General features: G+C 47.6%; 2 protein-coding genes across 2 annotated transcripts; both read left to right on the top strand.

Annotated features, from left to right (window-relative positions):
• Positions 1-5609: 5609 nt before the first annotated feature.
• LOC120652790 lies at positions 5610-12025 on the top strand. The gene is made up of 5 exons (XM_039930718.1): positions 5610-5941; positions 7921-7976; positions 8318-10315; positions 10653-10911; positions 10993-12025. The coding sequence occupies exons 1-5, from the start codon at positions 5842-5844 to the stop codon at positions 11634-11636; spliced, it is 3057 nt and encodes a 1018-aa protein (XP_039786652.1). The 5' UTR covers positions 5610-5841; the 3' UTR covers positions 11637-12025.
• Positions 12026-12414: 389 nt separating this feature from the next.
• On the top strand, positions 12415-13885 carry LOC120652789 (dirigent protein 24-like). Its single transcript, XM_039930717.1, has one exon. The coding sequence runs from the start codon at positions 12696-12698 to the stop codon at positions 13704-13706; it is 1011 nt and encodes a 336-aa protein (XP_039786651.1). The 5' UTR covers positions 12415-12695; the 3' UTR covers positions 13707-13885.
• Positions 13886-13917: the final 32 nt, after the last annotated feature.

Below are 13917 nucleotides of genomic sequence, written 5' to 3'. Positions count from 1 at the left end.
CGGCTGCGAGACGAGCACAGGAAGGCGGTGCTGATCGACGAGCGGCACGGCGAGCGGCGCGGCCGCGTGGAACGCGTGCTATGCTCGGGCTCGTGCGCGTGCGGCGCGTGGATGCGACAGAACGAGTCGGCGGCGAGCGCGCGGCCGTGTGAAGCGCGTGCGCACGCGTGGGCAGGGGTGCGCGTCAAGTCAGCGAGGGGGCTCGGCGTGCGCAACGGCGATGGGCTAGGCGAACAGGGGCGCGCGCACGTCAAGTCAGCGGGAGAGCGCGGCAGAGGAGAGGGAGGAAAGAGAGAGAGGGAAGAAGAGAAGAGAAAAAAAAGAAAAGGGGAAGGAAATGGAGAAAAGAAAAAGAAAAAGAAAAAGAGAAAGAGAGAGATTCGCGGCGGCGACTGCAGCCGGACGCGCACGCACGCCGGACGGGCGTGACGCGCTGGACAAGGAAGAACAGGGAGACAGGACAGCAATTGGATTCGGATGTCGGGACTGGGAAATCGGGCAGGGAACGATTTTGAATGTACTGAGCTCATCGATGAAAAGAGATTTTGAGAAAAAAATATTTTCAACGCGTGAATTATCTTGGTAAATTTTTCGGGACGTTACAGCAGGGCTCGGCGGCGGCTCTGCTCGAGCTCAGCTCAACCCGAGCGCGAGGAAGGAGATAAAGGGAGGGGAAAACGGAGTTGGGCGCCGGGAGAAGTAAGCTCGAGCTCGCGCAGGGGTCGGGCGCAATGGCCGACGCGTGGAGGAGGCTCACCGGTATGGGCGTCGGCGAGCACAGTGGTGCACAGGAAGGAACAGTAACCATGTTTGACCTGATTTTGACCACCCAAAACTCAAATTTTCATGTAGCAACTTGAAATTTGGCCAAAATAGAAGTTGTAGAGGAAGAGAGGATCTATAACTTTTGTTTTGGGCGAAAGTTGATTTGAGGCTTGGATCAAGGAGAAAAACATGGTCGAACATGGCTAAATCGATGTTTAACACGCGATCTCGATTAACGCTAATGACATGGCTTAGGCCCATAATTAGCTAGTTAAATACGTGATTAGCTTCTCGATTAACACAGGGGTGTTACAACCACACATGTGGAGGTTACCGATAAGCAGGAGTAGCTTGGTCTAGTGCCCGACGCCTGGATCCAACTTGCCGCCGATTAGTGCCTCACATTCATGGGCTGCCTTCGTTAGTCCAATATGATTTGGATTATCCTATACTTTTTATCTAACATAATCCAATTCTATTACATCCAAAGCAAATGGATGTCCATATGCAACTAGATTCAAATCCAATAGAGTTCAAGTGCCAAAATTCAATTGGATTTGGATTATGCCTAATCCATTCTCAAGAGTACTCGTACATGGTGCGAGGTGGCGGTCGTGTCGTGTTGTCGCTCCCGCCACGTGCGCGGGATGGCTGCCAAAGCGTAAGGCGCCATAGCTTCGCCCTTGATTATGCGACGCGTACGGTGACTGGCACAAGCAGCGACACTGTCGTACCCAGGGTTTTATTTCCCAACCGGAAACCGGTTACCGCCGCCCTCCGGTACCGGTTTACCAGACCGGTTAGGCCGGTAACCGGTGGAAACCGGTTGAATTCAAATAAATTCAAATTTTCCCATGCAACCGGTTCCGACCGGTTTACCGGCCGGTTTTACCGGTTTACCGGTCGGTTTGACCGGTTTGAAATTCAAACGCTCCCGTGCAACCGGTTTACTGGCCGGTTTTACCGGTTTACCGACCGGTTTGACCGGTTTACCGGCCGGTTTGACCGGTTTGATCGGTGGGCCTTCATGGGCCGGCCCATTTTTTTCTTTTTCTTTTTTGATTTAACTTTAAATTCTCACAAACTATACTAAATGAATGAATTTTTGAGAAAATTTGACACCATTAGATTCATCACACCTTGAAGTATTTTTAGGAATTTTTTGGGAATTTTTTATTTTTTGAATTCAAATTTAAAATTTGAATTTTGGCCGGTTGGGTACCGGCCGGAACCGGAACCGGTTTGACCGGTAACCGGTCAAACCGGACCGGTTCCCACCGGTTAGGTTAACCTTGGCCGTACCTTGGAGAGCTGGGTGTGTGACTGTGTGTGAGTGATTGGTGTTTTTTTTTGGGCCGTGTTTAGTTCCCCTTAATTTTTTTTTGAAAAAGCATCTTTTCATATTTGAAGGACTAATCACAAAATTAATTAGACGAATCTAATTAATCCATCATTAGAGCATGTTTATTGTAGCTTTACTGTAGCAATTTAGTGTCCAATCACGACCTAATTAGATTCATTAGATGTAATTTTTTCGACTATATTTAATACATCAGGGAGGCGATTTACAAAAATTTTGAAATTTTGACGTTTGGATGTAAACACAACCTTGGTCAGTGGCGGAGGACCCCATGTGGCAACGAGTGGCAGCTGCCATACCTTGACCAAAATAATTCAATGGATACGAACTTATTTTCAATCTAAACAAAGTCATATTTATAGCGTTTCTCTCTCAATTTTTTAGCGTTTATCTATCCCATCATACCTAATTTTTTGGCTGCCCTCCGCCACTGACCTTGTTTGAACAATGTGTCACAATGTCGTCCTCGATCGTCGTCTCGTACTCTCGTTGTGGGTGGGCAGTGTGTTTTGAAGAGAAAAATGCACAAGCGACACGACACGCACGGACACCGCCATGAATCGAGAATACAGGGGTCGATCAATCTTGTCAAAGCTGCCATGAACGCAGATAAAAGCCGTCAGATTCTCCCGTTAGGACTCCGCTTGGACTAGGATTTCGGGGGCGCGTCTGGTGAGAGGTTGCACCGGAGAATCTCGTTGGTGCCGTGTTCTCCGTGCAGGAACCAAAATAGAGCGCAGCGACCTCGTGCCAACACGCATACAGTAGGACTAATCACATCCGCGTGCGCGCTGGCCGCTGCCTTCTCCTGCCCCGTACAACAACTACTACTTCCTCTCGACACGGGCGCTCACCGTCAGCGATTCTTTTGAAGTGTGCGAGTACCTCGCCGCGTAATTCAAGGGAAGGAATGGGCGATGTCGTGTACGAAAAGCCCTGCCGCCCTGCCTGCCTGCCGGATCTCCGGCAGTGGAGAGCTCTCCAGCCAGCCCCGCCGCAGCACTAGCGGCGCGGCGCGCGAGGTGAGGAATCTCGTTGACTCTATGCGCGTGCCGTATTGCCATCCACACACAGGGCCACCACTGCTCTCGGCTCCCGTTTTCTTTGCCCCGGCGGTACAGTACCCGTGCCTGATCCGTCAAGAATCCGTAGATGATGATGGAGCATTTGGTAGGCAGGTTTCCTGTTGCCGTGGATCGGTCCGATTGGAACAGCACCGCTGCTGCTACTGCTTCACAACGTGTGCCCTCGAGAGATTCCCCGTCTGCATGAAATCGCGCACGTGTGTCGTTTCGTAGGCTGCACATCCCGGGCGTCCCGAATTGAAGGCCGCCGACCCGACCGAGTTGCAGCAGCGGCGTGCGTGCGTCGCCTGCATTCCGGTCCTTCTCCCTTCGGGCCTTCAGCGTTCTCCGCCGCCATGATCGCTCGCCGGCGCCGATCTCCCCTCTCTCTAGTCCCTCAGTGGCCCAGTCCTCTAGTAGGAGCCACGCACCGCTAGACAACAACAGGACCGCAAATGATCCGCATGGCGACGTCGCGCGGTGCCAAGGGTCCGGTCCCACTTCCCACCCCACCAAGCGCGGGCTGCTAGCGGGCCCCGCATGTCTTGCTCTGCGGCGCGGTGGGCCCGAGGACCGTACCTTTCATGGAGGGGCTCTTTGGGAGGCAGCAGGGCAAGGGCAAGGTCTCCCAACGGCAACGGCAGCCGGCGGCGGCATCCCAAGCCAGCGCGGAGCGGCATCCCAGGCGTGGACATGCGCCGGGGTCCCTGCTCGCTCGACCGTCGATCCACACGTGTGAGCGGGCGGGCCCACCGCGGCAGGTGGTCCAGGGCGGGGTGCACTGTAGACTCTGACCGCATGCGGATGTCGTTGGGGAAACGATTTTTGGGTTCTTCTGGGTGGCTGGCCGTGCCGGGTGCCTTTTGCATATCGGCCCCCTTGCTTCGAACAATTCACTCAAACCGCCTTGGGGACCGGTGGCGTGGAGCAGGGGGAGCGTGCGCTTGGGGCTTCTGTTTTGTCCAACAACTGTTGGGAGTGATGCGCGGCGCCGCTGTATACGCGAGTATCAATGGACGTGGTTTGGTTTTGGGTTACGGAATGGCTATAAACAAAGGGTCTACTCCACTTGTCCACAAATTTAAATTTACAGGCTTGCTTTGAATGGCTGTAAGTTTGGACTACGAGATGACATTAGTAAAAGCGCCGTTCTAGTATAGTATATATAGCAGTAACAATCATAGAGAGTATTGATGGTCACGCAGCTTAAGAATTGATTGTAGGCTGCCTGAAACAATATAATTTGGTTTATATTAAGCTTTACATTGTGTTACGAAGCCATTCCTTATCCCTGTGATTTCTGGTTCCAAACCGAAATAAGCATCGACGATCGCACAGTATTATCCATTCTCGCTAATTTTGGCGGTAATTTTGGAAGGGAACGTATTAGGTGCAAACTAACTTCTCTGTGCAAACTATAAAAACTTCAATTTGGGCCATCGGATCAACATCCATGGGGCATGGGAGATTGGATAATTTTTCAATCTGGACCCTCCCTTGGATTGGATAATCACACTTTTGCAAATTCCCCTCCCACCCTCCTGTGCTCCTCCTTTTGGATGTTGATCCAATGACTCAGATTAAAGTTTCCATAGTTTGTACGGAAAGGTTGGTTTGCAGCTAATATGTTACATTTTGAAAACCTTTGATGGCGATAGTACTTCTATACTAGAATAAATGCGATCACTTCCAAGAATGATTAGTATTGATCTTTAAATGCATGTGCATCTAAACAACGGCGTTGGGCGAAAATGATGATTGCAAGCAGACCCTAATGATCCACCTTTAAACCCTTCTAATGATGAAGGGGGAAACTGAAAAGCGCAATATAGCGATACTTCTAATATAAAATTGGTGAGGGACCTAGGGCCAAAACAAAACCAAAATAAAAGCACAGAGTGCATGACAAGCTATGGCAAAATTAATTCAGTAGAGATACTGTACTGCTGGTTGATATATAGGCTTAAAAAAAGAGAGAGAGTGACATACTAGATTGGAGAGGAGAGAAGCGCAGGCCATGTTTAGTTTCCTCCCGTAAAATTTTTGAAAAGACATATTTCTACATTTGAAGTACTAAACATAAACTAATTATAAAAATATAAACATAAACTAATCACAAAAATAATTACAGAATTTGTTTGTAAATCGCGAGACGAATCTAATGAGACTAATTAATCCATCATTAAAGGTTATTAACTGTAGCATTACTGTAGCAATTTAGCATCTAAATACAGCCTACTTAGGTTCATTAAATTCGTCTCGTCATTTACAGACAGCAGTCGCAATGTGTTTTTTATTTCGTCTACATTTAAGTCTCCATATACGCAGGTGCCGGAAAAAAAATTAGAATTTTGATTTTTTAACTAAACACGGCCCCACATAGGTAAGCGAGATTTTAGAGAGAGAAACAGGCCACCAGACTCCAGAGAGGAGAGAGACTGGAGAGAGACAAGAAACGGGCAGACGAAACAAACAGGCCTATTTCCCCGTCCTCCTCTTCCGGTCCTCCCCCTCCCACTCAAAATCGACTCGCCCGTTTGCTCTCCGAGTCCACCACTCTCTCTCTCTCTCTCCCCCGTCGCCCGATTGTGCGCAGCGGATGAGAGATTGCTTCCTCGCCGCACCTGGTCGTGCACAGGAACGGAGGTGAGCATGGCGAGCATTGCGCGCGGCAGATCGCGGCGGAGAGAGGGCGACGGTTCGTCGGAGCGGAATGCCGCGTGCTCCATGGTCCCCAGCTCCGATCACCAAGGTACCCGCGTGCCTACTTTCTTGTTACAGATTCTTATGATGCTCCTTGATTTCTCTTATGAAATTTCGGGTTCTTTTCTGCGCAACTTGTTTTTTTTTCTTTAGCGTAAGGAGTCCATGTGATGGAGATCCCATCTTTGATCTTGGATAGTGATGGTTGTTGGGGTTATTTTTCTCTTGCTACGCCCTTAGGGGATTAGGACATATGTTTCGTTTTTTCCCCGTCGTAGTTCTGGTGCTGCTATCGGGAGCTTGGGATTGCTTGCACATTCGTCAAAATCCATTTTTAGGTTTTCAATTAAATCCCGTCTTTTACCGTCATATCCACTTCCTAGGGGTGAAGTTTGGTGTTGGAAAGGACGTCCTTTTCCGGGTTTGTGCACATTAGCTAATAATACGATTTCTTAGGACAGATAGTTTGGCATAAATCAACTTAGTCCTTGAAGATTTGACGTAGCTGAGTGACAGGGCGTGTAATCTTTTCTAACCCCCACCCCCCCTGTTTTAGGCTGCGGGGACATAGCTTTCTCGTGGACTTTAGGTCTTAGTCATGCCTTTATTGGAGAGAGAAAGATTCTTTCTTCCGATTTCAAACCATTTTGGCGGACAATTCTTTTCTTTTTCTTTATTGTCCTTTCATTTGAAGCTGCAGTGGCCTAGATTCTGCACAAGTTGTAGGCCAATTTTAAAACTAAGCATGAAAAGGATGTAATTTCCCATCCAGTTTTGCCATATTGGAATAAATTTCTACAGCATTGCGTGCCTTGAATTATTGGAGTACTGTAGATGGTAGAATTTATAGTTGCATAAATGAAATGTATGGTGTTGTCAACTTGTCAATTCTCACAAAATCACGCAAATAAACCTGCCTTGCTGGTAATTTGCTGGATATGTAAGTTAAAGCATTAAATTCTTCTATTCTGTGTACTCTTGTCTGTGGATGCCGTGAAGGTTCATGGCCAAGTGGTCTTCAGATGCTAATCACTAAGCAAATATTTGATAAAAATGGATTTGTCACTTAGTTATAGAAGAAAGTACAACTGCTTTAAGCACTAAGAGTGAAACTTGCTCTGGACCCCTTCTGCTTGTTCTTTAAAGGAAGTACATGGGGTTGTAGAAATTCAGTCTAATGCCATGTGAAATTGAAGCAAATACTGTGCGGTCTTGTTCATGGTTTGTGTTTGTTAGGTGGTCCTACAAATTTTGTACCTTGTCTGTGTGGTTCTGGCTTGTTGCATCTCCTTAAACCATGCAGCAATGATTACTTGTGAATTGTGATGTGTCCTTATTAGAGGCTCCATGTGTTGAAAGGCTATGTAGCTGTATGGTTGTAGCAGCAATAACATATTTACATGTTGAGGGCCCCTCGGGTTCCACCAGTGATGCCCCTAAAGAGTCCAAATGGAAAGTTTTTTTCGTCATAAATGCTTAATCAACATTCAAGGTTATATTTCTGAATTGAGCTTCATTCAGTTAGTATTGTGCAAATGTTTCTACAAATATTCTGCAGGTGTTCCAGGAAGGTATGGTTTCTGGATAAGCTGTTGATTGACATTGCTTCAATTCTGAATTGCTGAAACAAAGTTGTATGAGCTTGTTATCTCAAGAAATAAATGGCAACATGGGAACACGCTGCATGAACACTTTGAATCTTTGATGTTTATGGATGCTTATGCTTCCTTCTGAAGTACCTTTCTCCCAGATGTGTACTTCCATATTAATTTCTAGTAAATTATGAATTATACTCCTTGTGACGATTGCCTGATTGAGCCCAGCAATAGATATCTTTGTATTCATTTTACTTCTACTAGGTGGAGTCTAGGAACAAGTGAATTGCATTTTCAACCTTACCCTCATGGTGTTACAAATCCTGTTCGGCATGAAATATCTTCTGCTTGATATTTTATCATGTTGCTACTGTTGTCGTTGTTGTTTTTGACCTGCAGAGATTAATTACCATTCCTTTGCTTTTGAATTCAGGAGTTGTGTCCTCGAGAAAACAAGCAACTTATCCAGCAATACTATCTGATTCTGTGGTGAGTTATCTGTATTTAGTTCAAGATGTGTATCATATGAATATGATTCACATGTTTGGAGTTAAAGAATTTAGTTATCCAGCGATACTTATTGAAAGTATGCCATAAAACTGAGATGCATATGTTATTGGTGTAATTTAAACATGTCTTAAATGCTATTCTTTATTGTATCTAGTGAAATTTGCTGATAATTATTTATGAGAATTAACTGTATTTCATTTGCATCTTCATCTATTAAACTTTATACTTTTATCAACTGATTATTTGTTGAACTTACTGTGTAAATGCAAGAGCTAACTAATGAATTGCTATGCCCTCTCTCTCTCTGTTTCCCTTCTCAGTTTGCTGCAGTAAACAGGCAAAGTAAATCAAGAAAAGCCAGTGTTATACCAATGAAAATGCTAATAGACGAAGAATTCTCAAATGATGTCAATGCTAGGCACATTTCACCAGGTGCTGTAGGGAGGCTAATGGGTCTTGATTCACTGCCTTCATCTGGAACCCATAAGCAGCATAGATATACCCAAAGTCATGCACCAAAGACTTCACCTGATGGTTTTCATGATCGAAATGGTTTACACGAAGGCACTCCACACAGGAGATGCGCTCATGATATCATTGATGTCTTCGAAGTTATGGAGGCCACAAAAACAAAAACGCACCGGAGCCCAAGATCTAAAAATAGAAATACAAGTTCCAGATCTGACAAGGTTGACGGTGCCGATATAGATTACATAAGGCAAAAATTTATAGATGCCAAGCGTCTTTCTACTGACGAATCCCTTCATATGTCAGAAGAATTTAATGACACGCTTGATGCATTAGTATCTAACAGGGATGTTTTGTTGGAATTTCTTCAAAAATTTGATCCTATTGTCCGAAGGGACCCACATAGTCATGGTTCTCGTTCTCCATCATCTACTGCAAACTGCATTACGATATTGAAGCCATCTCGAAGAAATCAAGTTACTGGCACCGAGAGCAACTTCAATGAGCAAAATGAAATGAAACATTCTTTGAGGAAACAATATTCTAACATGTCCTCTCAATCCCTAAAAGAAGAGTCTGGTTCATTGAGGCAGAAACTGTCAAGGTCCAGTCACCAGGAAAATACTGGAAAACGAGGCTGTCCCACCCGGATTGTTGTCTTGAAGCCAAGTCTTGACAAACCTCATGATGTTGAAGGAGCCCTTCCCCTGCATCATGAAATCCCTCATTCTGATAATAAGAAGCACAAAGAATATCAGGATGTTGGTAGATGGAGTCCATATACTGAAGATTACATATGTCAGGTGCCCCTTGGAGATTCTGAAACATTAAGCCGTATAGGGAAGGGATCTAGAGAAATTGCTAGGGAGATCACCAAACAAATGAGGGCTGCTAGGGGTGGAAGTAGGAAACATATCAAATCAGAGACCATAACTCTTGCTTCAGATGAAAGGTCACAGTTCCTGCCATCTGTTACTAAGCTCAAAACTCCAGAGGCAATTCATAGATCTTCTGAGATATGTGATGTTTGGGCTTCTTCTGGCTTCAACTCTTCACCAACGTATTCAACTGAAACATCAGTAAGCAAGGAAGCAAAGAAACACCTCTCTAACAGATGGAAGAAGACCCATCAGTGTCAGGATCAAGTAATTGAGAGTGATGGCTTCAGCACGCTCTGGGATGTGCTTGTTATCTCAGATCAGGATGCATCAAAAGTTGCTACCCATAAAATGTCATACAGGAAATGTCCCGAGGGAGAGTTGCAGAGTGATAGAATGCAAGGCTCATGCATCTATCCTCTTGGCATCAGCACAGATGATGGTTGGAGAGACATGGCTACTAGTAAATTGACAAGGTCCAAGTCTCTTCCACCATCCTTCATCTGCGGAGTTCAAAAATCAAACAGTAGAAAAAGAGCTGGTAGTGTTAGATATAATGAGTTTTCAATGCTTAAAGATGTTCTTAAGGTGGGACCCCACTATTCTGAGTATGCATGTCATGGCAGGCAAAGACAATCTCTAGGTAGAGATTATATAGTTCATGGTGAGGAATCTGATCTGATGTCCCCAGATAACGAGGAAAGAATGGTAATTGAACGTGATATACATGTAAATTACGAGGAGCCAGTGAATAGTACTGCCGTGCTACATACATCTGAACATTCGCTACATCATGCAAATCCTGACAATGAACTAGATGCAGTAGGTGTTCTGGGTACCAGTTCTGCAATCCCTGGCTGTAATAAATCACCTCTTTCTTCTACTGGACAGAACGAGCAAGTGCTTAAACAGACAGCAGCAGCATTAGATGACTGCCTTCTTGACACCAATCTCGATGATCTGGTGACAAAGGTACAAACCCTTATTACATTATTTCTTTCCTCTTCTTCCCTCTAGTGAGTCTTCAACCATGCGGGTACTTTCTTTTGAACAAACCATTTAAATTTCCTCCGATTTGTTTATGTATTAAGGTGAAGATACCATTCCTTCTTTTGTATCTACCTTTTAGTTTGCACTCACTATGTTCTGCTGGAAGCATGAAATGTGCACTACTCCATTTGTCACAATCACTGATTTCTCCGTTTTCATATGTGCATACAATCATATTTCCTTTGTGATCATTTGGTGGTTTGCTTTTTTTTCCTTCTTCCATTTCACGCCTAGTAACTGCTAATGATTTTGAATTCAGGATGAGCAGATTGAATACCATCATGCTGATGGCTACCCTACCGTTTATGATCCCCGAATAGGATCAGATTCTCCTGTGGAGATTAATGATCACCACGGGGATGACAATCAAACCCTTTGTATTCCACCTAATGGATCAGAATCGCCAATGAGCTCCAGCAAAGATGACCAGCAAAGTCCAGTGTCAGTTCTTGATTCTTCCATGGACGCTGAAGATGTTTACTCAGGAGATTTTGAGAAAATTAGCGCAGATCTTCAAGGCAAGTGATCAATTTTTTTTGGCTGATTTGTCTTCCTTCTTAATCTCAGTTCTTGAATTTGATTTATTGTAAATATTGCAGAGCTCAGAATGCAGCTTCAGCTTCTCAAGAGGGAGACTACAAATAGTGGAGATGGCACTGAGCTTTTTATATTGAGTGATGACAAAGCGGCATGTCAGCCACTTCCTGAAATTGAGGAATCCCAGGCTTTTAGGGATGAAGAAGAGAGGGATTTCTCCTACGTGCTTGATATGCTTACTGGTCTGGGCATTCATACTGCCAACCAGGATGATCTGCTTGAAAACTGCTACTTATTGGAGTGTCCTGCAGGCCCTGATTTATATGATGAACTTGAAAACAAGTACAGCTGCCTCATTTTATGGCCACCAGCTGAGAGGAAGCTCCTGTTCGATATCACGAGTGTTGTTCTCCGGGATATAATTGCCTCTCTAATGCAGAGTTGTTCAACGGGATTGTTGAGGATATGCTCACTGAGATGGGACCAGGATGAGTTTGCTGAGATGGTGTGGCAAAGGGTGGTCCAGCTACGGGAAGAGATGGAGTTTAATCAGAGAAGCCTGCTCTCAAGTGTAGAGTGGGCTGGTTCTGAAGATGGTGCCTATCTGGTACGGAGTGATATTGGGAGTATCTTGCAAGAAGATCTCCTAGAGGAAATCGTGGCTGACTTCCTGGGGGTGGCTAAATCTGCCAAGCTCTGTGGCTAGATTTGGCCAATGTTTTCCATCAATAGTCATTGTAAGCGTACGCATATGGATTGGTGGTGGCTGGTGAAAATCCAATGAAAAGGAGCCCTCGATGAATCGCTGGAGAGACCTAGAATTCCTGGAATTCACCCCATGGCTACTGAAATGCATGGGCTGAGATGACTTTAGGTAGATATTGGAGCATCAAACAAGCGGGATCCTCAGTTGGACCTGGTTGTATCATGTATATGTTACCATTTGCTCCCAACTCAATAACGTAGTCCAGGAGCCTTTCCCTCCAAACTTCCAAAGCTGTATTTTTTTCTTGTACTTTTTTGGTGGCATAATGGTGGAATAGAAATGTACAATTTTGGTATAAGGTAGTGTAAATCAATCTCTGCTGGCATTCAGTATGTCTATTATTAAATCCAATAATGGCGGTGTTAGTTCAGATATTGTGATCTTCGGGTCTTAGTTCTTGTGATGGTGTGCTGTGGCCTGCGATTTGGTGTGTGGCATGCTCATTTGGAAGAAGCAGCTTATGCAAAAGAGCATTGTCCAACCGTGTACATGAAGAGCTGATGCATGTCGGACGACGGTGTGCCTATGTTCTACAGTGAGTGAGCCACACCGATTCAGGATGGGATCACACTTCGCACCACAGCTCAGAGCCTCAGACTCACAGGGCAAGGCAAACAACTCCCCCAATCAGCATTCAGCGCACCTGCCCCTGCGTCGCAGGTCATCTGAGCGCAGCGATATGTGGCGCCGCGCCTCGGTTCCTGCCCTGCCCTGCCCCAACCGTTCCTCGCTTCTCATCTCAAGAGGTCTAGGTTCCTGGACGTCCTCGCACAACTAACGCACAACACCGCCAACAAACGACTCCACCCATGCCATGCCCCCTACCTGCACCTGCAAGCCCTGCAGCGCCGCACGCCCCGCCACTTCTATATAAATCTTGCAGCTTGCAGCGCCATGGATAGCAGCTAGCACAGCCACAGGTGATCCACCGACCAACAGCTGACTGCCTACGCGACACATTCATCGGTCTCGTCCAGTGACGTTCAAGCAGCCTGCGTCATGGCCAGGAACGCGGTGCAAGCCGTCAGGGCGGCGCTCTACCTGCTGCTCGCGCTCGCCGTGGCGAACTGCGCGCTCGCCGGCCGCGTCCTCGACGAGCAGCCCTCGGCTCCAGTGGAGGCTCCCCAGCCGGTCGACCCGCTGCCCGCCCCCACGGATCCCCCCACCGACCCGGTGGTGGTGGCGCCAGCGGCCGGCCCGGCCGCAGCCGCCGGCGCGGGCGCGGCGGGCGCCGCGACCGCTGGTGCCGCCGCCGCGACGGGCAACGTAGGAGCTGCCAACGGCGGCACTGCAGCGAACGCAGGAGCCGGTGCGGGCGACCACCCGCTGACGTTCTTCATGCACGACATCCTCGGAGGCTCGCAGCCGTCGGGGCGCATCGTGACCGGCGTGGTGGCGAGCGCGGCGGCCAACGGGCAGCTCCCGTTCGCGCGCCCCAACACCAACATCTTCCCGATCCAGGGCGCGGTGCCGCTGCCGCAGGGCGCCGCCAACCTCATCAACAGCAACAACGCCCCCTACGTCGCGGGGCTCGGAGGCAGCGGCGCCTCCGGCACCCTCGTCCAGAACAACGGCAACCCCGTCAACGGCGGCAACAAGAACATCCCCTACGTCAACGCCGGGGACCTCCCGTCGGGCGTCACGCTCCAGAACCTCCTCTTCGGCACCACCACCGTCATCGACGACGAGCTCACCGAGGGCCACGAGATCGGCGCCGGGGTCATCGGCAGGGCGCAGGGGTTCTACGTCGCCAGCTCGCAGGACGGCACCAGCAAGACCATCGTGCTCACGGCCATGTTCGAGGGCCCCGAGGCGCCGCACGGCGACACGCTCAGCTTCTTCGGGGTCCACCGGATGGCCGCGCCGGAGTCCCACATCGCCATCATCGGAGGCACCGGCAAGTACGAGAACGCCAAGGGCTTCGCCGCCATCCAGACGCTGCACCGCGGCGACCAGCACACCACCGACGGCGTCGAGACTATCCTCCAGTTCAACGTGCACCTCATTTAAGCATGAGCTGCCCCCCATTACAAGCTCCTGTCCTTCCAGGTTACGATGCTCTGCAGTTTCGTGCAACGTTTGTGTTTCCAAGTACCTCACTTTTCTGCCATGTATGTAGTGTGATATATAGGTGCTTTGATCGCATCAGCGTATTGTGACATTGTATGGAGTCAATTAAGTATCTTTAATACGATGAAATCTCCCAGAAGGAAAGCGAAAT

This window comes from Panicum virgatum, chromosome 9K (genome assembly GCF_016808335.1).
Source record: "Panicum virgatum strain AP13 chromosome 9K, P.virgatum_v5, whole genome shotgun sequence".
Lineage (NCBI taxonomy): Eukaryota > Viridiplantae > Streptophyta > Magnoliopsida > Poales > Poaceae > Panicum > Panicum virgatum.
This window is presented reverse-complemented; position numbering and strand designations above follow the sequence as displayed.